Here is a 24,265-nt window from a genome sequence, read left to right on the forward strand (position 1 = left end):
GTTGAATCCATGGGAAATTTTTTTTTGAACCATGACTATTAAAATTTCATTCCCTATCGATTGCAACCCCAATCAGTTCTATCGCACCCACAGAGCACTCTAGGGAGCCTTGGTACGGGTGCTCCGGAGTGCACGGATGAAAATCAAAAAAAAATTGTGGAACGTTGTTCAGGGTCACAAGCAGACTAAGAATATCCAAAAATATCAAATTTGCGACGACACGTTTAATTAAACTCCATTCAACCACACCGTGTTTGAACAGTCGACACTCGATACAAAATTGTTTGCAATTTAGAGAAGTGGCTAGTCTTAATAGCACGACTTTCGTTCACATTTATCTCTTCTGTCGCTCTTTCTTTCAACCTGTTACTTCACTCAAGCGTAAAATAAATGAGTTGGGTCAATCTACCATCATCCACCACTAAATCTCAGTTGTTAATTAAGAAGACAAAACATTTAAAATATCCAACAAACGGTTGTATTAGTATGCAATGCTTCGAAAGTGATAAAAACTATACATAAAAATGATTATGACCATTGGCCACATTGATGGCTTAGCCATTATCTTCTGAAAATAGACGACGGATCCATTTCCCTATTTTTCTTTAAAAATGGTTTTCTTCTTCTTTTTTGTGTTTTCCTCTTCTTCATTTCACATTGTACATTGTTTTTCTCTCTTTTGTTTTGGTCTTAAAATCTATTGTGCATCCTCTGTATTGATTTAACTACTCATTCCATTACAACCTTTTATAATAAAGAAAGAAAAAAAAGAGAAAATAAAAAAAATCGGCAAATTCTACTTTGCTTTTCCATGGGTCCTCTCTCTCTCTCTCTCTGTCTGCATTGATAGAGATAAAATCCGACTGACAAATTTATTGCGATTTATTACGATGCGCTTCTACCACTTTTCGTTTGATGATTATGGACTCGTGTTACATTTTATCGGCTTCATTTAACAATGATGATGGGCTACCTGATGCTGGTGGTGGAAGAATTGGGATTTTTGTTAGAAAATAAATTTTGGCGCTCAAGAACTCTACAATTTCTTAGGTTTAAATCACACCGTTCCGTTCTCGTTCGATTTAATATGAATAACAAAACGACGACTATAGGAATGGGAATGAAATTTATTTTAGCTGAGAGATTGATCAAACACATGCGGTCCTGTCTAAATAGTATCTCAAAAAATGTTTACTTTTACAACACAAAAAAATCTGATTTAAAATGAACTTGAAACGGGAAGCTTAACAATATAGCGAGCCGACGCACTATCAAACTCAAGCCTTCACTTTTTCATTAATTCTTCACGCGCTTGTCGAGCGCCTTCACTTTGTTGGTAAATACGCTCGGTAGGTCGCTTTGGTGCCTGCCAAGATGACCGTCCGTCAGCGCGTTGTTCATATTGAGTGAGCGGTTGCCGTTGATATTCACTGTTCCATCCGCGACGTGACGCATCATTATTTAAATTATTGAATGGATGATGATGGGTGTTCCAAACGTGACTGTTCACTGGTGGCAAATCACGGGACCAATATTTACCGAGACCGTTCTGGTTGGTATTTTCTTTATCGTTTGATCGTTGCATTTTGTTGCAGGTGAAGTTTAGAAACTCTTTTTATTTCCTTGGCTACGAACTGAGCACTGAAGTGAACACTACAAAGCTAGACTTTTGTCTGACTGGTATCCTTATCTTGACAGCCTTTTATATATTGTCGCAACGGTTGAGCATTGTGTGGGAAAGATGTATCTCGATAAAGAATGAATGTTTGTCGCTTGTGCAACAATTATGACAATCGCATCAATTTTTTGCTTAGTTTTAAGATTGAGCAAAGTGTTTCGGCACTGTCTATATCATAAGACACTCACACGACGACTAGCACTGAATGCAGTCGAATTGTAAGTGAAATCAGAGTTTGAGTTATTTATTGGACCTGAAGGCGATCGAACTTTCGACGATATAAAGGTTCAGCTACAAATTTTCCTGTCCCCCTAGTTACTACGTCCTCTCAATAGCTTTGATTCGCATCAACAAAAATTCTTTAAAATCAGACAAAAACTTGATCGAAAAATCGAAGCTAAAAGACCAACACGAATGAAACGGAACAGCCGGTATGGTTATAGTTGATACGAATTTCTCGTAAAACCAACATTGCTACTTTGTTGCCCAAAATAAAATATCGACCGAAAAACGATGATGCCTTGATAAATGTAATCTAGTTCAAGTGTAATCTGTGCACCGATATGAGTAAATTCTTAGATCAGATGGGTGAGAAACATTCTTTCTGAATGGGATCCAGTCGGTTAGTCAGCGACCGAATGATACAATGTATAACCTTTGCATCGAACCATTCTTTGACCAACAATTACTTCGACAAAATTTGAGTCAGAGTACGACAATAGAATTTGAAGTTCTTTTTAATCAACGGTTAGGTGTAGGTGAGAATAAAACGTAGGGAAATTTGTTGATTTGTTCGAATATTCGCAGTAGCTTCTCGCACAACAACTTGTCAACTTTTGGATCTTCTCTATTTTCTTTCTCTTTCACTCAAAAGAAGCTCAGACATTTCCGATGAACATTTAGGATATTTCGCATTAAGGCTCGGAATCGGGTCAAATTCAGATCGAGAATTAACGCTTCACGTCGCTGTTCTGCATGCTGAAGGTAAAATATCCAGGTAAATCGTAGTCTTTACTGGATTTAATAGCTACGATTTGACCATTCTCATCAGGCGAAAGGTGACCTGATAAGAGCTTTCAGGTGCCTGTTGTGACTAGATTGACAGGATTAAGTATAGTAAAGCCGAAGCTAATGAACCTCATGAACCAAATAAAAATTGTGTAGCCTGTCTGTACCTTTGGCTTTTGCGCATAACGGAACCTGAAGGCCCTAAGTTTGATTTAAGAATATCTTGAAATATTGGAAGAAGTTTAGCGAATTTAGAAAATCAATTTTCCTCAGAGTGAGGGGTAACTACTTTTTCAATTAAATAGAAAAGTGCCTCTATTGATGGAACTTCTTTTACTTCATTCTAAAACTTAAGAATCGATAGACGTAACTTATAGGGGTTTCCGATTCTCATTAGGGCGTATCGAATTTTGCAAATTTTAAGGACCGCGATAGCCTGTGTGCGGAAAACGTAGATCATCGAAAACTGTGTCCGGGCATGTGGTTGATGAATCCGATGGAGCCATGGAAGAAGTCCCCCCGGGCGGCTTTAAGTTTCCGATGGTCATAATTCGGAAAGTTGAGAGTATTTTTGAAAACAATGTTCTAGCGGGATGTAGAGCTTTAAAAACTCTACAAATCTATTGAAGAAACCAATGGTCCAAAAGGTGCCATTGCCAAGATTGCCTAACATCGAAAATGTGACCTTTTGGTTTTTGACTTATATTTCCTGAGAGACAAATGATTTTTTTTAGCCTGTGGTATGAGGTGGTAGAGGAGGTCGAGCACTTCCAGTACACTAGGCATGTCCCGATCCATTATACACTTGAAATCACTTTTTTAACCTTTTTAATTGGAATTTTTAAGAGTGGCCACGTCGCCCACGAAGCAAGTGCAGACACTGCAACCGGTGCTGTTGAGTCGAGGACACCTTGGCCAGTAAGTATGCATAATACTCCACGACAGTAGCTGAACTTTTTCACAAAATATCTGTGATTTCGATGTGGCACACTTTGTACTACAAAATCTGAATAAATTGAATTTATGAGAAAAGCGAGAAATAATCGATTTAATTAGTTATTTCACCCACGAATAGTAGTAAGAAGTCGATTTCGTTGCAAACACACAGATTATACATATTTTTCGATATATTTACGAAAAATTGAAGTTCGTAGTATAGTTTTTCAATTCATGTGCCACATCGAAATAACAAATATTTTGTGAAAGAGTTCAGCTACTGTCATGGAATATTATGCATACTTACTGGCCAAGGTGTCCTCGACTCACCAGTACCGGTTGCAGTGTCTGCACTTGCTTCGTGGGCGACGTGGCCACTCTTAAAAATTCCATTCACAAATGTTATAAAAGTGATTTCAAGAGTATATCCGATCGGGACATGCCTAGTGTACTGGTAGTGCTCGACCTCCTCTACCATCTCATACCACAGGCTAAACAAAATCATTTGTCTCTCAGGAAATATAAGTCAAAAACCAAAAGGTCACATTTTCGATGTTAGGCAATCTTGGCAGTGACACCTTTTGGACCATCGGTTTCTTCGGTAGTTTTGTAGAGTTTTCAAAGCTCTACATTCCGCTAGAAAATTGTTTTCAAAAATACTCTCAACTTTCCGAATTATGACCTTCGGAAACTTAAAGTCGCCCGGGGGGACTTCTTCCATGGCTCCATTGGATCCATCAACCACATGCCCGGACACAGTTTTCGATGATATACGTTTTCCGCACACAGGCTATCGCGGTCCTTAAAATTTGCAAAATTCGATACGCCCTAATTCTCATATTCTTCTCAAACATTCATTCAGCTACCCTTAGTTGATCTGAGTCGTTGCTGATCTTTTACTAAAAACTTTAGAACGTCAGAACCATTTCTAAAAGTCGTTATATTCCCATCGCAAAATGTATCTTAAGGTGGACATTATTGCAGTGAAAGCATTAGCTCAAACGAGTAATTATCGCAGTTATCAATTTTCATATTTCATCGAACGTAAACGGGCGGTGTGTGTCTTTTAAATGAATTTGAACAAAAAAAAACAAAAAAAAAATTGGAAAATCTTACCATCGTATTGTATTATGTCGTCCGTTTCATCGTCGATCCGTTGCAGGTAGCTTTCAATGGGATCACCATCCTCAGCAACATTACTCAGCTCAACTGAATTATCCTGTTCCATTTCCTGAGTCTTGCAATTATTGGCATGGTCCACTTCCATTTCCCAATCGGTTGAACTGACAACATCATTGTCGTCGGACACATCGATCGTATCGTGGACGACAACGGGTGTACCCTTCATTGGTCGATTTCGTCCGTCGCCGGACTTCACGATCGGTGACTTCAAATGTTTCAGCAATTGGGTCGATTTTAATGGCACATTGTTTTGTTTGTCAAATTTAGCGATTTCGTCCGATGAAATGATGTCAATTGGTGTGTCCTCGGTGATCATTGCATCGGTTACGTTTATGCTGCCGACATTCGCATTTTCGGTCGTCTGACATACGCCCAAAACGACAACATTTTCCTGGCCCGATAACGAAACGATATCGGCCGGTTTCTGCGTCACCGGCAGCACCATTTTCTCCTTTAACGGTGTCGTCGCCTGTAACTGCTGTGGCGATGTGTAAATCTTGACCATATTCGTTGCTGCGCGCACTTTGTTCGGCATCACTAATTGCAGTTTTTGCAGCGAAATTTTATTCGAATTTTGTTGATTGGTTGCACTAGTCGGTGAACTGGTCAACGAGACCGCTTTGATTAACTGATCCATTTTTGATTCACTTTTCGGGGTCTTTGGTGTTAGACCACCGGCTGGATCCGTTGGCGTTTTGATCACCATTCGGCCGTCTTTGTTGATTAAGGTCACATTGCCTTTGCTTTGCAGCGATTTGATTATCGGTATTTTATTGGACAAAATCTGTTGATTCGTAATCTGAATCTTTGGTGGTTTCGACGGACCAATCACGTTCGTTTGGATGATACCAGTGGATGTGGTAAATGAATTGTTATTCGGCAGCGAAACCGTTTGATCCGATACGAGATGTGTGGACGATGTGACTTGCGGCGATTTTTCAATATTACACAGCTGGTCCAACGTGATATCCTCAATAATGTTAACGCCGAAGTTTCGTCGCGGTCCATTGTTTGTCACACTGTCGCCAATGATCAAATGCGAATTCTTGCCCAGCATCGGTTTCGTTTGTATTCGATTGTTCTGTATCGTTGGACCGGCATTGCTTAACCATGTTATCGGCGTCGATTCCGTTATCAGATTGTTTTGTGCATCGTCCTTTTGCATTGTAAATGTTTGATTTGGTGTTGTGTAGACGATTTGCACTGGAGGTCCCGTTGTAGCTTCAATAACATCATTTCCCCATCCATCGGATGGTGAGGTGAGCAGATTTTCTGTGGTGATTTTCGGCGGATGATTCTTTTTCTGTCTCGGTTTGTGTTCGGATAATCCACCGGGAACACTAGGTACTGTAGCTAATTTCCTTCTGTGTGTCGGCTTGTTCACTGGCAGGAAAGAAAATGACGTTGAATATACTGCGGACTACGGACAAGTGCGGCCACAATACCCTTACCTGGTACTTTGCCCTTCATCGACAGTTGTCGCTTCGATTGGATCTTTCTCTGTTTCGTTGGCGTTCGACCACTGCCGACATTGTGTGAGCTGTGTGAGTGATAAAGCTGTTGGATGCGCATATTGGTGTGTAACGGCTGAGCGGGTAGATCTCTTTCGACGGAACGCTTTTTCGGTGATTTTACGAATTTCATTTCAACTTTGTTGGCGTTCACAATCGAAAATGGGTCTTCAGTGATCACAGGGCTCACCGAAATCGGTAGATTGTGGCGCGGTTCCTCTTTGAAATTGTCGGATATGGGAGCGATCGATAAGACATCTTTGATGGCAGCATTGGCGATGACCGACAGAGCCGTGTGCAAAGACGGATCACGCGGTATCAGAGGATAACGTCGTCGACCTTCCAGCGACCATTCTTGACCCGTATTCGGTCCAGCAATTCTGTCAATTTTTGAAATTGGAATTGAAAATCAACCGACAGATGTGAATCAAAACAAACCTTTCGGCAATGGTGCACAGCTCTTCATCGTTTGTTGCTCTGCGAATTTCGGCTTTGTGACGGTCGTCGTTAATGTGAAAAATTTCTCGCAAATCTTTCAAAATTTTTGATTTCTTTTCGTTTAACGAACCTTGGGCGCGAAAAGTGCTTATCACTTGTGAGTACGCTTCCAGCTCTGTACCGTTGTTCGGCCGTGAATGGATTAAATGATTTTCATCAGTTTGAATTTTCGATCAAGTACAGGACTGAGTTAACTGACCTGATCTCCGCAGGATACCTCGACAATCGTCTTTCGTCAAATCTAGTAGATTAGGCCACATTTTCGATCATACTCATCAAGTCTAACCTTCTTTGGTCAATTAGTTCGTGTGGAATTGATGTGGAGCGTGTCGCCTTTAGTTTTGTAAATAAATATTAAAAACACGAACTAAATGCAAATATACCTCGAAAAAGAAATTTTTTAATTATTTTGACAAGCGTCACTTTGTCATTTCTTGATTATGTTCGCTATAAATACCCAGTCGATATAGCTACGCAATCAACATTTTTCAAAACAAGTGGCGCGAGAATCGCACTTTTTTCACATGTTTTTTATGTAGGGACGTAGTCACATCAAAATAGGATTATATTAAACCGGGAGATAAAAAAATCAAAAAGGGAAATATTTTTGGAGATAAAAAATTCACAGTTGGAGATATGAAATTCATAAAAGGAGTTAAAAACAATTAATATAGGAGATATAAAAATCAAATTTCGAGATAGAAAATACAATCTTGGAGATAATAATTTCGTTTTGGAGATAAATATTTAAATTTTGGAAATAATTAAAATAGTAAAAGAGATAAATTAATTGAAAATGAAGTTAAAAAACATAAAAGAGGAGATAAATATATATTAAAATGGAAATATTTAATTTAAAAAGGGAGATACCGAAATTAATAAAATGGAGATAAAATAAATTCAAAGTGGAGATATAAAATTCAAAAAATGGAGATAAAAAAATTAGAAATGGAAGTAAAAATCGAAGATAAAAAATTCGAAATTGCAGATAAATATTTAACGCGTTTACAATTGTGGAGCGGTTTGACAGATGGAAAGTTGGTTTCTTCGGCGAAGTTGTTGTCTGAAAGTGACCACACCACAGTGTACGCTTCTATGTAATAGTGACCACCCCCTCGATTTTTTTAACTTTTTGTGTGAAGCAGATGGAAAGTTGGTCTCTTCGGCAAAGTTGTTCGGTATTGAAACAGTGGTTGTGGTGTGGGGTGTAGAAGGGTACGGGTTTCACCAAATTGATGGTTTTCAACAAAGGGAAATGGAAAAATGTGTACGTGAAACGGAAAAATGTCTACGGGGAACGAGGTGTTTTTCGATAATAGGTGTTTAACACGCCGAGCGATCCGGCCCATTGCCCCGGAGCGAAGCGGAGGGCCGCAATGCGAGCCGGGCGCCGGAACGGTGTCGGTAACTTAGGTGTTAATTTTTTTTCTCTCGCTTCGTCTAATAATTAGTCTGTGTAACTCATTGCAAATAAAAAGCGTTTTAACACGCCGAGCGATCCGGCCCATTGCCCCGGAGCGCAGCGGAGGGCCGCAATGCGAGCCGGGCGCCGGAACGGTGTCGGTAACTTAGGTGTTAATTTTTTTTCTCTCGCTTCGTCTAATAATTTTTCCGGGGCAGAAATGTGCTGAAATTACTGCGACTGGCAGATGGAGTGTTTATTAGTCACAAACCCTTAAAGGGCCTTTTTACATAAAGCAAAGTCAGCTTTTAGTGACCATTCCCTCGAGCAGATGCAGAGTTAGTTTCTTCGGCAAAGAATTATTCTGTATTGAAAGAGTGGTTGTGTGGAAGGGACCAAAGTGTAAGCTATTGAGCTATTGTGTGTTACTGACCACCCCCTCCATTTTCGTATATCTCTTTTAAGCAAATGTAGAGTTGCTTTCGAACAGGTGTTTCTCAATAACAGGTGTCTGCCCGGTCTAGCTTGCTAGGATGCGACGTGGCACGAAGTGCCACGGGATGCAGACTAGTTATTGAAGAGTTGTAAGGTTGCAACTTCATTTCAGCTGCGGTCTGTTTTCTAGTTTTCGAACTCAAGGAAGATAAAATAGTTACAAATGTGAGTCGTTGTTCAAAATCCAGATACAAACCCTTGTGAATGGGTTAACACAATTCATCTTAATATCCATCTTAAGATATATAGTTCCACTGTTCTAACTCAAGTAAACAACTTGAAGCGCTGCAGGCTAATTTTTTAAGATTTTTCGATTTACCACTCATGTGTGCTAGATTCGTCTCTAATGATAACGATCTTCAACTTTTTTTTACAAAAACGAAAAAAGAAAAAAAGTAAGATTTTGCGGTGAGGGTCAAACTTTAAAAGTTTAGGCTTTTTATAAAGTCGAACAACTATTACTAAAACCAATACTTTAAGGTATAGATTCTTAGAAATTTTATATTGTATCAATACAGTTAGAGACAATGCAATTTCAGGATGAATTTGCTTCAGCTGTTTTTAAGCTAATCCAAATATAAAAACAAAACTGTTTATAGGTTTCTTTCATCGTACAGTAAAAACCCAATGAAAGTATACTCAATAGGTGGGCAAATCCACGTATTTTGTGACAGTGATTTTTCTCTTTCACTCTCACAACATCACCACTGTATTGTAGCGATAGCGCTCTACAATATCCATTTTCACATTTGGTAACATGACTTACGGTGTGTTTTTTCGCATCTTCTTTGGTGCATATTCGTACATTGAAAAGAGACAAAATTCTGTTTTGGTAACATGACTTACGCTGGAATTTCCCAGGTATGGTCTAATGTCAAAATTTCTATGGAGTGTAGGAAATAGCAATTTCATATAAACAAACTCACCTTTCAATGATTTTAATTGAGAGGTGAATTTTTTAGATAAAATCGCTATTTCCTCCGGATTGTATGGACATTGGAAAGACTGACTCGAAGGAGTGACGAGAGCAATTTCCTCAATCTATTTTACATCATGAAAATTAAAAAGGTGTTTCATAAAAAGAGGCCCTAGAAACCAAAATGGTCCAGGGCGCTGAATATGCTGGATGCGGCACTGTGCCTGCCACTACAATTTTGCACAATTAGAGCGCTTGCTATGAAAACTGACTCAAGTTTCAAAAATTTGTATGCACATTACATGACGTAATAAAATTCAAAAATTGAGATAATTTTCACTAAATTTTGGAATTAAAAAAATTAATTTTGGAAATAAATAAAATAAAAAAGATGATAAAAAACTAAATTCTGAAAATGAAAAATTTAGTTTTGGAGATAAATGAATATATTTTACAGATAAAAAATTTAATTTTGAAGATAAATATATATTAAAATGAAAATTTTAAATTAAAAATTGGAGATAACGATATTGCAAAAATGGAGATAAAAAATAATTAAAATGAAGATATTAAATTCAAAAAAGGAGACGGTATGACTCCAAATTTAATTTTATTATCTCCTGTTTTTAATTATTTATCTGCAATTTCAAATATTTTATCTTCGACTTTTAATTTTATACCTCCATTTCTGTTTTTTATATCTCCTTTTTTGATTTTTATATTTCCTTTTTTGATTTTTATATCTCCCGTTTATTACTATCCCATCAAAATATTTTTAAAGACAATAACGGTGGGAAAGCTTTTTAAAATTACACTTTACTTCTGTTTTCTCTGCCATATACTACAAGAGATCATATTTAAGTTACAGCAAATTCTGACGTAACCTCACTTAAGTTTCGTTAAATATTTTATTTATTCATTCATTTTGTGGCATTCACAACATAAGAACTCGTTGAGTAACTAGAAACTCGTGAAACTTAACTAAGAGTTTCTGAACGAGATCTAGGTCTCTGCAAATTCAAATTGAAACGTACAACAATTAAATCAAATGCAGCGTTGTGTTGGCTCAACTCGCTTTATTTTCATATGGGAATGCGTTGAAATTAATTTTTTCGCAACAAGTAACGAAAAGTAGGACCTTTCGTTGCCTTTATTGCGAAAAACATTGTACACAACTCGGTGATAAATGCTTTTTTCGACACACGATATGTATTGTCACACTCGACTTGCGGTCTCGAGTTACAATCTACACATCTAGTCACTAGATTCTAGTGCCTAAAAAAGCATTTGTATAAATAACTATTTAGTCCATCGATTCATCGAAAATTCAAATTCGGGAGCGCACTTATGGAGTGAATTTGGGGGAAAAACCATAGTATAAGTTTGAATTCGTATGGTATAAAGTGGTATGATGAAAGAGAAAGAAATATTTTGACAAGTACCCCAAGACAACTTATAATAGACTGGTCTTCGGTCCTCTCACTCTCAACATAACATGTTGAAAGAGGAAGGAATATTTTGACAAGTACCCCAAGGCAAGTTATAATTAACTAGTCTTCGGTTCTCTCGCTCTGATCATAACAGTCTATAGCAAGGAATTATTTTGACATTTTGTCTCGACGAGTCTTGATACGAAACACACAAAACAAAAACAGCAAATAAGAATTAACTCCGTCTTCGTATAGATCATCTTCAAGGCCGTTTGAAATGCCGTCCACTTTAAAAAAATCTCATACAAATTAATGAATGAACGAAACATTCAACGAAACTTAAGTGAGGTTAAGTGGGAAAGTACCGTATCTTGAAGATGATCTTTACATCAATTCAAAACAAGTCACATGGTCGTTTTCACTCCTTGGACTGTTTACGGTGCTTTCGCATAACTTTCGACGCGTGTTTTCGTATCTTTACGCGTTAAAATATTAGAGAACCATGAATGTTATAATCAAATACTAATGAAGCAATGAACTTTTTTGAGTGTCTAATAAACTTTACCATATACAACATTCACTTCCTGCTTGGATAGTCAATGAAAGTACAAAGTCGAAATGTGTCAGATGGATTAGGTGTAACAATCGTACACAATAACCACCCATAGTAAGTTTTACCATCACCTTTCTTTTGAATTCCTTTTTATCATCCTGCAATCGTTTCTGAGAAGAGTCATAAAGTCATTCCTAGGTTGTGGTAAAAACAACCTTTCGAATCTTTGATTTTTAAATGAGACAAGAGACATACAATTCATTCCAAATGCATTTTATTTTGATAATCCAGTTATTCTATTTTTGTATCACATTTCTTCACTCTTTTCACACCTTTCATAGCACTACTAGCCAACATAGAGAAGATTATTTTCAAACCAACATATATTTCAACAGTTTCCGTCAAGGCCTGTTATTGGAGGTCATCATCTAATAAGGAAAATTCAAACACTATTGATAATTTCCAACAATAATGTGCTGTCAAAAATTTTGACCATTATGATTGCATACACAAGCCAGTGTAAATTTTCTATTTATTTTTCGATTATTATTCTAAAAGCGCGTCTGCAACAAAATTTTACAGGTAACTCAATGAGTCCATTCGATCTCACTCACAACATCCACATAAATTTCGTTCTTAATCCACACAAAAACAAACACACATACTGATGCCACTTATGGACATTTTAATTGAAAATGAGTAAGTAATTAAGTCAAAATTAAAGCAACGATTTTTTTCGGAGCAAAGAGTTACACGTTCGTTCATCAATCTGATTAAAACTTAACCTTAAAATTTTTACCTGATATCTGACAATCAGTAAAAATTCAGGTAAATCAGGTCAAATTTCAAGTATATCTCAGGTTAATTCGGACCAGGTCAGTTTAGATACGAATATTTTCAGGTTGACCTGAAAATCAGTTTTAGATCAAAGGATACCTGAGCTGTTACGAGTCTTACTACTACCATTGTCCACATTTTCTACTTCTTTTTCATTCCGTGGTAACCTAATTTTTTTTCCGGCTTTATTCCTATTGACGTGAACAGTCATCAGTACAATCCAATTGATATTGGATCAAAACAATGAAATTCGAAATTAGAGTGGTAAATATCTGAAAAATTAAATCAGTGCATATCGAGACTGGACAAGAATTTCTATATTTTACCGTTGCAAGAAGTCCCTTTGAAATTTTAAACGTCTGCTTTAATTCGAACTCATCTGCTTCATACAGTTGTATGGACAGTAATTCTGCCTGAAATTGAGAAACAGACTTGAGACACCTTATAATCACACTCTGGACTATTATATGTTATCTAAGCTCTGTCGTAAGTTGGTGACCTGTTGGATGTGCAAGAAAGTAGAAGACATTTCGTACGGTCTTACGACACATTGTATTGCCATATAATGGATGGCGTTGCTGCATAACAGATGGCGTTGCTGCATAACAGATGGCGTTGCTGTCACGTCACCGGCAACGCAATCTGTTATACGGATTGAAAAGTGAGAAATAGATTGCAACTGACAAAACACTGTGTGGATGATTCGATTATATAAATTTCTTACATTTTCCCTTAAACATTGATGTTTACTGTTTATCCTTATGAGTCGCTGTAAAATGCGAGACGTTCTTCCAGTCTGCAAACAATTTAATTTGTTTCGTTTTTAAAATTTTATTTGATTCTGTTATGGTTGATCTGTACTTCCTCAAAGACAGCATGGGCCAATGAAACGATGCTGGAAAAATCAACTGTGAAATACACAACTAGGCAGAGACGTTCGATTAATCTAATATTTGTTGATAGTTGACTTCGTCCCTGTTGATTGTACGCCAATATAAATATGTAAAAAATCTGAAACGATTTTGAAACGAAAGTTATCGAAAGATGTTTTCGTTGTATGCGAAATGCGAGCTACAGAATGGTTAAAAGATCATTTCACTGAATTACATAGATGGAATAAGAGATGGCGTTACAGGTAGAATGCTATCTGCTACAATCTCTCTGATTAAAAATTGAAGATAAGTTTAGAAGAAAGCACATTTTTTAAGTTTTAAGAAATTTCTTACCGGACTCAGTATTGGTAAGACTGAAAAATATAAAACACAAAAAATTGGAACAAAAAATGCACGATTGAACACTTTAAATTTGGTCACAATTTTTAACACGATGCCAATTTCGGCCAAGTCTGCAATAGTACTACCGTTAGGACTAGAGTTCGTTTTCAAATCATTTATTAAACGAAATAGATTTTCATTCAAAATCTTGTGTATTCCCAAACATAGCAAAAATATCCCGTAGATGTAAAATGTGTCGTAGCACATAACGTACAAAAATACCAAAAACGATGAAATGAACGAAAACTTGTAGTTGTTGCTTCCACGATAAACTCTTTCACCGAAAATAGCCCATTCAACGCAGAATAAGACTATTTGAACGACAAGAGTATATTTTCTGATGGTCACATAGTGAAGGAATTGTCGATTTCCGAGAAAATCCGTGCTAAATCTTTCGTACAATAACCGCGCCATGTTCATAACTTTTAAAATGTCGTTCCTATAAATTAAAGTCGATCCACTGATAATGATAGCCTTAAGGAACAAAAACACATATTCGGCGAAATACAATTGAGCCAAGATTTTATTCAATATTACACTAACATATGGTAGATTGAAGAACGTCGCACAAATAAATGCCAATGAGCAACAGAAGAAAACAAAATGCGCGATGCACAAAACGTATGAGCCTCGAGAAAAGAGCACTTTTGATCTTATAGAGTCGTAATAAAAAGGACATGTCCCATTTATGCGTCCTAGCACATACAACAATCTCCCAAACTTTCTTAGTAGGTTGACCATTTTCAAGGCGTTTTATTATTCTAATCGCACGAACCATTTAGTTAGAGTAGCTTTAGGACACTTAACTGTGTACATTTTTCGAAATATGTCCATTCATTGTAACATGAAATATGTAATCACCGGAACCATGGAACAATGTGCAAGGTGTAATTACTGAATTAGTCTCGTGGTGTTGAGCAGGTTACAAGGTTACTTTTTTCGCATGTTTTTTTTTTGTAGGGACGAAGGAGACGCAGTCACAGCAAATAGTATTTTTTGTTATAAGTAATGAAAAGTGGCAAGTGACGTGTCCTGAAAAATTCCGCTCTCATCACGAAATAAAAACAAGAGGAGATTGACGCGGCAGGCGCGTTAGCAATAGACTCGCACGTTCCGAAACTACAATTTTCGCAATATTTCCACACATTTAGTATAGTTGAGTGTAACTGCTATTACAATCACAGTAGTCCTTATTACATAAATTAAATTTCGAAAATGGTACAATTGTGAAATCACATAATATGAAGAGTACTTACTATTAATAGTTAAATATTGATAGTCAAATGTCGAACAACGTAGGCGCAAGCGGATCATACATTTTAATCAGTCAAGTCTTGACGCTCGCCTAGTTAACATCTCCGCTAAAACATTCTCTTTCAACTATCAACTATTGATAGTTGACTATCAATAGTTGAGGAAGAATGTTTTAGTGGAGATGTTAACTGGACGAGCGGATCATACATTTTAATCAGTCAATTCGTGACTCTTGTCCAGTTGACATCACCGTTAAACATTCTACCTATCCAATATTGATAGACAACTATCAATAGTTGATAGTTGAGGGAGAATTTTTTGGCGGAGATGTTAACTGGACGAGCGTCATATATTGACTGATTAAAATGTATGATCCGCTAGCTACTAGATTGTTCGACATTTGATAGTCAACTATTGAATGTCAACTATCACACCATTATGTGATTTCGCAATATTTCCATATATTGCGTAATTGAATTTATTACATAATATTACAAAAATTTACAGCAGCACTAGTCTATGCGCAGCGCTCGTTCGGTGAACATCTTTGTTGAAGCATCTTAAATATTTGAGTTCTCATCGAAAAGGCTCACCCTCTATCACATATCAGACATACGTGAGAATGGTAGTTGGGCAGAGTGAATTCGATTGGGACTAAAAATCTTAATGGAGTGATGTGTGTCGTTGCGCGAGACGCTGTGACCTATAAATTTTTGAGGTCTGATCGAAAAGGCTCACCCTTCATCAATATACCAGACTCAAGTGATAATTGTAGATGGGCAGAGTCAAAAAGATCGGGATCAAAAGTTTGGATAGTTTGAGCGTGTCGCTTCAACCGTCCTTTCATATTTTTCTAAAGTTACGACACACGGACAGACAGACGGACGGACGGACGGACGGACATGGCTCAATCGTCTTATAATATCATACTGATAATAATTGCCCACTACGATATAGGCCGTTTTCGATTATTTCACTTACTTACACGATGGTGGGCAAAACATAAAGACTCTCACGATTTACTTCGTATCGTGCGAGTCTAACTACGTTTTTTGTGCAAGAACTCACGGACCCCTACTTACGGGTTACGCCGAAATCAGCATTGTTTTGTCATATAGTTCGTCCACTATGATTGCAAACGGTAAAACATTTCGTCACGAATCGTAAACGATAACACGTTTCGTTCGCCCTTGGTTGAATAAAGTATTTTATCTACCTAGATGAGATAATAGCAGCGAAAAAGTGCTATTATTTCGCTGTCGATAGATAAAAATAGTATAGCGTATTCACCTCTGTCCAACATGTGAACAGAGGTGAATAGTCTACTATTATTTTGATGATCCAGTTATTCTACTTTTGTATCTTACTTCAATCCTTTCACTCCTTTCATAGCACTACTAGCCAACATAGCGAAGATTATTTTCAAAACCAAAATATATTTCGACAGTTTACACCAAGGCCTGTTATTTAGTACATTTATTTACAGAATTTTTCGAAGTTCCCTGAAAATTTACTGATTTATTTTTTGTGGTAAATTCAGTAATATTTTGGTAAATTTCGATAATTTTAGGTAGATTTCAGTAAATTCCTATATATATCTAAAACAGAATTATACTTTTAACTCTACCAAAAGGCTCGTAACAGATCAGGTCGACGTGAAACTTGAAGCTCAAATTATCTGAATCTGATTAGAACTTATCCTTAAAATTTTTACCTGGTCTAAATTTACCTGATATATGAAAATTAGTAAAAATTCAGTTAATCAGGTCAGATTTCAGGTAAATTCGGACCAGGTCAGTTTAGATACGAATATTTTCACGTCGACCTGAAAATCAGGTTCAGATCAAGGGATACCTTTAATAATTTAATAATTTTTCTCTGGCTTTATTCCTATTGACGTGAACAGTCATCCGTACAATCCAATTGATATTGGATCAAAACAATGAAATTCGAAATTAGAGTGGTAAATATCTGAAAAATTAAATCATTGCATATCGAGACTGGACCAGAATTTCTATATTTTACCGTTGCAAGAAGTCCCTTAGAAATTTTAAACGTCTGCTTTACTTCGAACTCATCTGCTTCATACAGTTGTATGGACAGTAATTCTGCCTGAAATTGAAAAAAAAAACCTTCAAACACCTCCTATCATAGTCTGGACTGTAATGTGCCATCTACGCTCTTTCGTAAGTTGATTACGACCTGTGGGATTTTGTCATATTGCCATATAAAAGATAACAGATGGCGTTGCTGCCACCTCACCAACAACTCCATCTGTTATAATTTTTCGTCATGTTTACGTATTAAAAAGTGAGAAGAGGATTGAAACTGACAAAACACTGTGTGAATGATTCGATTATATAAATTTCTTACATTTATCCTTAAACAATGATGTTTACTGTTTATTCTTATGAGTCGATGTAAAATGCGAGATGTTTTTCCAGTCTGCAAACAATTTAATTTCTTTTTATTTATTTTTTTTTGGTTTTGTTAGGTTTGATCTGTACTTCCTTAAAAACAGCATGGGCCAATGAAACAATGCTGGAAAAATCAAGTGTGAAATACACAACTAGACAGAGACGTTCGATTAATCTAACATTAGTTGGTACAGAACTTATCCCCTGTTGATTGTACGCCAATATAAATATGTAAAAAATCTGAAACGGTTTTGAAACGGTTACATAGATGGAATAACAGAGGCGTTGAACATAAATTTAACCGAAGACATAATTTTTACTTCTTAAGAAATATCTTACCGGACTCAGTATTGGTAAGACTGAAAAATATAAAACACAAAAAATTTGAACAAAAAATCCACGATTGAAGGTCACTTTAAATTTGGTCACAATTTTTAACAAGATGCCAATTTCGGCTAAGTCTTTCATAGTACTATCCTTAGGACTGGAGTTCGTTTTCAAGTCATTTATTAAACGAAATAGATTTTCATTCAAAATCTTCTGTATTCCGAAACACATCAAAAATATTCCGTAGACGTAAAATGTCTCGTAGCACATAACGTACAAAAATACAAAAAACGATGAAATGAAGGAAAACTTGTAGTTGTTGCTGCCACGAAAAACAGTTTCACCGAAAATCGTCCATTCAACGCAGAGACAAATTGCTTGAAAAAGAAGAGTATATTTTCTGATGGTCACATAGTGAAGGAATTGTCGATTTGCGAGAAAATCCGTGCTAAATCTTTCGTACAAGAACCGCGCCATGTTCATAACTTTTACAATGTCGTTCTTATAAATCAAAGTCGATCCACTGATAACGATAGTCTTAAGAAACAAAAACACATATTCGGCGAAACCCAGTTGAGCCAAGATTCGATTCAATATTACACTAACATATGGTAGATTGAAGAACGTCGCACAAATAAATGCCAATGAGCAACAGAAGAAAACAAAATGAGCGATGCATAAAACGTATGAGCCTCGAGAAAAGAGCACTTTTGATCTTATAGAGTCGTAATAAAAAGGACATGTCCCATTTATGCGTCCTAGCACATACAACAATTTCACAAACTTTCTTGGTATGTTGACCATTCTCAATGCGTGTTATAATTCTAATCGAATGTAACTGTAATGTTAAAGCTTTAGGACTTAACTTTGTACATTTTTCGAAATATGTCGATTCATCGTAACATAAAACCCCACAAAAACCTCAAAAGAGGAAGAGGTGACGCTAGTCCTCTAAATTAAACTTCCAAAACATTTGATATCAGTTTTGGTGATGCATTCTGAGCCTAACCGTAATCAATTTTTTTAACCAAGAAAACTTTTTTAACTAGAAAATATGTCGACCAAAATTTTACCGACGAGATTTTACGACGAAAATTTTACAAAAAAAAATCCGTCACAAAGTGGCAGATGATTATTGTCTAATGAGGGCTTTTCTCAGCATCTGCCACTTGTGATGCAATTTTTTTCTTTATGTAAAATTTTCGTCGTAAAATCTCGTCGGTAAAATTTTGGTCGACATATTTTCTTGTTGAAATTTTCTTGGTTAAAAAAAGTGGTTGGAAGTTTAATTCAGAGGACTAGCGTCCAGGGGCTATTTAGTTGAATTTTCAGCGAATTTTGGCGAATTTGGAGAATTTGACGAATTTTGGCGAATTTTGACGAATTTTGACGAATTTTCTCGATTTTTTGTGAATTTATACATGATTTTAAGAAATTTCAAAGAATCGTAGAACTTAGTTACATATTTTTGGCCAAGACATTCTAGAAATCTATTTTTAACCGGGAAGCCATGATGGCTTTTTTTTGGAAAAACGATGAAAAATGTCCTAATTTTGTGAATTTTACATATATTTGTGAATTTGGTAGATTCTTGCATATTTTTGTTATGCTATATCACAAAACTAGCAAAATATTTCAAAAAACATAAATTTGGAAGAAAATTTTCAAAATTTGAATTTTTTAATTTGGGAGAATTTCGGCGAATTTCGACGAATTTTGGCGAATTTTGGCGAATTTCTGCAAATTAATTCAACTAAATAGCCCCTGCTAGCGTCACCTCTTCCTCTGTTGAGGTTTTTGTGGGATATGAGTTGTTTTGGAAGTTTTGGGTAATGCCTAGAGTTAAGCAAGCACTACAAGTGACACTTTATCCCAAGTCTGCATACCGTACAGTTACAGTGGTTTTTTTTTAGTTCAGAACATTTTGAGACATTTTCGAGCCTTAACAGTCATCGATGTTCCCAGTCAAATAAGATGTTTTCATTTATAATATTTTGCGCCAAGTTATCATACACTGGGAATCACTTAATGCACTGGGTGCGTCGATGGACATTAAAAACTCTGATAAATGATCAAAAATTGTGTTTTTCTTTTTCCTTTTTTAGGGAAGTCGAACTAGCGTCACGAACCTCCACTATCGATTCAGTTCATGATTATGTAATCACCGAAACTATGGAACAATATGCAAGGTGTAATTACAGAATTAGTTTCGTGGTTTTGAGCAGGTTACAAGGAACATCGTTTTTGGTGATTTCTGTTCTCAATTTCTGTGTGCTGGTGTTGCAGTTGCTGTATATACTTTCTATATTCTCGCCCAAAATTAGAAAGACAATTTTACAAACAAAAAAGGATTGCGTCACAATAATGCATCCCCGACGCGAACGGACAAAACAATTCACGCGACAAATAAACGCATGAAAATGAAAAATCGCGGGGTTAGCAGCCAATTTGCAATGAAGGACATAAGATCGCGTCTTGTTTAACTTTTCATCATTAAGTGGCGTTAATCAAGTTTTTCATAGCTGAATACAGTCCAGTATAAAACAAATATGACACAACAAACGGACGAACAAACAATAAACGTTACAGTAGATGCTAAGACTAACGAAGTACAATATCTTAAGAATGCTTTTAAAAGAAGTAAACAGAAACAGACTGAAACAGTGTTCTACTAATGGCACATAAAAAACTTTGTAAACATTTATTTAAGATTCCTTACCTCTTTCAGATGCAGTGACACAACGCACTTCAAGCAAAAATGCTATTAATGACAGCTGCCAAATAGAGTACTATTTTGTATGAAATTTTATCACCACTCTTTTTACAGTGTAAAATTTTGTATGGAGCACTGTCAAGTTTCAGTACCCTATTTAGAGTATCACTTTTGCTTGAAGTGCGTTGAGTGACATCACAAATGATGTCTTGCTGTGTATATGTTGTCAATATGACGTGTTTTCGTTATTACGTTATAGTATACTACATCCTTACAGCTTGTAAGTTTGTAGTTTTTATTTGGCAAGTGTGAGCTTCGCGGAACGAGCCGGAACTTACTAAGTGCATTTTCACTGTCACAAACAGTGACGTAAAGTGCACTTTACCGTGCATACGCATGTTAAGTAATAGTAAGTTGCAGTGCATGCTGCGAAAATGATTCATTACACGAGGAAACAATTTTGAGATAAGAGCAAACTCACAGGTGTGTTGTTGATCAACAAGCTTCGGTAACTGTTAGTAGTTACAAATGTAGAGTTTACATATCCGAGGCGAAGGCGAGGTATGTAACTACACTTGTCGAAACTATCGTTACCGGCATGAGCGCCGCCGAAAATAAGCCGGCGCCGGCCATTTTTGAGCAAGCCGCGCCGCAGCCGAGCCGGTGTCAAAAACACGGCTCAAGCCGGCTTGAAACGGCTGGAAAATGAAATAAAGATTTCGAAAGGTGAATGGGTGAAATAATTTTGAAAACCGAGATTCTTGTTGATCCTAAGCAGCTCAAGTACATTTGATTTTTTTTTTTCAAAATTAAGAAAATTTTGAAAATTTTCTTGAATTTTCATGAATTTTCCAGAATGGTATATTACGTCCTCGCTTCTAAGTTTGTTGTTTTGGCAAGTATGACCTTTGCGGAACGAGCCGAAGGCGCACAATCAGTTAATTCACAAATTTGAGAAAACTTTATCGATCTTTGCGAATTTTCTCGATTTTTTTCTTTTCAATTTTTACTTGATTTTCGTGAGCTTTCGATTTCTTCTCGAAAACCATTTTCTTAATGAGTTAAATGAGTGTACCGGAGCATGATTTTCCATTTAGTTCAAGTTTTGAGGCAATAAAACTTGACGTGTTAGTGAACCTTAGACTTAGAGACTTGCTTGTAACAAGACCAGTTCCACTTGCACTTTGAACAACCTAATCTACCTACATTTTCGCTTTCCGTACAATTTCATTTTCATGCTTACTAGTTCATTTTCCATGAATTTATCTAAACGTTTTTATTTTGAAAAAAAGTTAAAAGGAACCTCCAGCCGAGCCGTTTTAAGCCGGCTCATGCCGATTTTTTCGCCGCCGCCGAGAAATTTTTTTCGGCTAGCCGCCGCCGAGGTTTCTCCGTCGGCGCTCATGAATGGTTACCGTTACCGAAGCAAGTTGCTCAGCAACGCACGAGTGAGTTTGCGAGTATCTCAAAATTGTTTCCGAATTAAGGAATCATTTTCGCAGCATGCCCTGTACTCTATGTTATTGCCTGCCCATGCGAATTAATATTGTCGGATTGTCGGAACAAACTTTGGGAGAGTGCTATGAATGTAGCTTTGTCGCATCATAAATTAAATTTTGAGCATCGAACACATCGAACAATAGTTCTGCTTTGGCAACTATAGCAAAGCTCTTCCTCTCCGCTATGAATTTTAAGTGTTATAAACCGCCCCAACCAGCCTTTTATTTATGATCTTTTTGATCATTACAATGCCATGTAAGCCTTCGGCTACCTGAACCCTATCGAAGTATTTGAATATACGGAAGGTAATGTCTTCAGTGTTTATATACTTTGAACTCCATAACATTGTCTAAAGGTTTAAAACATGAATTCCACCAAAGCACGACTTTGATACTACGAAATGTTTCGCATACGTTTTTGCTGGGACTTTGCTCATAGTACATACTTCTATGCTAGATGAGGGCGATAAGCATTTGACAGAAAGTTAACTGTCTGTAATGTCAACATAAGAATCCTCTACGGAAAAACACAAAATTGTCGAAATCAGTTTTAAAATAGCATAACATTCCCAGCTCCAATGCAGGAACTTCCATGCTTTGTGTGCGGTTTCGTAACAAACATTTACTGCAAAGATGTTAAATCATTGCGATCGAAACACAGCGAAACGAATATTCTCTCGTATTTGGAGAAATTCGTGGGCCATGATTTATCCGACGACATAAGCCGTTCAAACTATCAGACAGTCGTTTGTCAAAATTGTATGATAAAAATTGATGAGTACGATGAACTCTACATGAATGCTGCGAGATTAGAAGATGATCTGAGAACGATTTTGCTGAAAACATTGGAGAAACAGGCAGACATTGATGAAGATGATGGCTGGACGTCAACGGACATACCCGACTTGGAAGAAACAGTAGCTACGCAGCGTAAACAATCTAAATCTCCATCGATGTCTTGCAACATATGCAGGAGGAATTTCGAAAGGTAACAGAAGATCAAATGGTCCATGGAACTGCAGTTTGACATTTAGATTTGTTAGCTTTACAGATCTGAGAAATCACAAACACACCGCAAGGAAACTATCGAAAAAAGATAATTCAATCACGAAAAACCCACCAGTACCCGGTACATTCATTAACTACAACACGACAACAATGATACAACAACAGCAACCGCAATTTGAACAGATATCTAAAGGAACTCCGACATTAAAGTGTTCGTTGTGCAACTCTACGTTCATAAACAAAGTTGCGATAAAAGTAAGTGTCCCGACACGGCCACTCACTAGTCCAAAACTGGGTCCCGATGAGTTTCCAATACACGAAACCATTCATTGATTCCCCGTCATTTTTGTAGGAACATTACAAGCGCATCCATTCTGACGAAACGAGATGCGATATCTGTGGCGGCTTGTACGCCGATAAGGAAAGACTCAAAGACCATCGTGATCGTCACAAAAACAAAAATCCGCTGGAATGTGTGGAATGTCAAAAGGTATTCAAGGCTCGAAATCCTCTAACACGGCATATGGCCACGCACACCCTTGAAAGATTTTATGTTTGCGAATTTTGTGGGAAGCAATTCACTCATCTGTCTTCCTTCAAAATGCACATGGTAAGTGTGGGAGAGTCCGACGACCATTGTTTGTCAGATATTGAACGATTCGCATTTAGATGGCCCACGATGATGTGAGAGAGAAGAAATGCGACGAATGTGGACATCTGTTTCGATCGACATCGCATCTGAATCGGCATAAACGTGTGCACACCAATGAAAAGGTTTGATTTTCCTCTGCTTTTTTTTGTAAATATTTTTTTGCCATCTTATCGCTCCAATTTTCAGCCTTACCAATGCCTAATCTGTCACCGATCATTCGCCCAGCGTTACAATATGATGTCACACTTTAAGTCACATTCCAAGGAGAGTCAGTCACAGAAAGCGCATAGTTGTGCAGTGTGTGAAAAGGCGTTTGCGACTGTGCATCAATTGAAAGAGCACTGTGAAACGGCACATTATACAGTCGATAGTTAGGGAAGTTAAAAGTGTTATTCAAAGATTGAAGTTGATAAATATCATCGATTGAATTAAAACTTCTATGGAAATGTTAATGTGATTTTTAAATTGTTCAAGAGAACCAAGTGAAGTGAAGGCACACAACGCATCTTTCATCTTGCTTGTTTCAGAAGGACATTCAAGGGCTATTCTTCTAAACCTCTTGATTCCCTTCGCCCTGGTCCTTCATTCTCGATAATTTTTTTTTAATAAATTTTACGTGGCCCAACCCATGGCCCGTATTCGTGTAAATGTCGATTCATAAAATTCATTGATTTT

At 36.9% G+C, this 24,265-nt stretch overlaps 2 protein-coding genes across 2 annotated transcripts; one reads left to right on the forward strand and one right to left on the reverse strand.

Moving 5' to 3' along the window:
• Positions 1-455: 455 nt before the first annotated feature.
• On the reverse strand, positions 456-7,259 carry LOC119082601 (BRCA2-interacting transcriptional repressor EMSY). Its single transcript, XM_037192158.1, has 5 exons — positions 7,013-7,259; positions 6,754-6,928; positions 6,256-6,695; positions 4,739-6,187; positions 456-979 (listed from the first exon to the last, which is right to left on the reverse strand). Exons 1-5 carry the CDS (start codon positions 7,071-7,073, stop codon positions 933-935), a joined length of 2,172 nt encoding a protein of 723 aa, XP_037048053.1. The 5' UTR covers positions 7,074-7,259; the 3' UTR covers positions 456-932.
• Positions 7,260-22,426: 15,167 nt separating this feature from the next.
• LOC119082604 (zinc finger protein 62-like) lies at positions 22,427-24,042 on the forward strand. The gene is made up of 5 exons (XM_037192166.1): positions 22,427-22,918; positions 22,974-23,193; positions 23,291-23,548; positions 23,608-23,712; positions 23,777-24,042. Exons 1-5 carry the CDS (start codon positions 22,509-22,511, stop codon positions 23,963-23,965), a joined length of 1,182 nt encoding a protein of 393 aa, XP_037048061.1. The 5' UTR covers positions 22,427-22,508; the 3' UTR covers positions 23,966-24,042.
• Positions 24,043-24,265: the final 223 nt, after the last annotated feature.

The sequence above is a fragment of the Bradysia coprophila genome, unplaced genomic scaffold (assembly GCF_014529535.1).
Source record: "Bradysia coprophila strain Holo2 unplaced genomic scaffold, BU_Bcop_v1 contig_476, whole genome shotgun sequence".
Lineage (NCBI taxonomy): Eukaryota > Metazoa > Arthropoda > Insecta > Diptera > Sciaridae > Bradysia > Bradysia coprophila.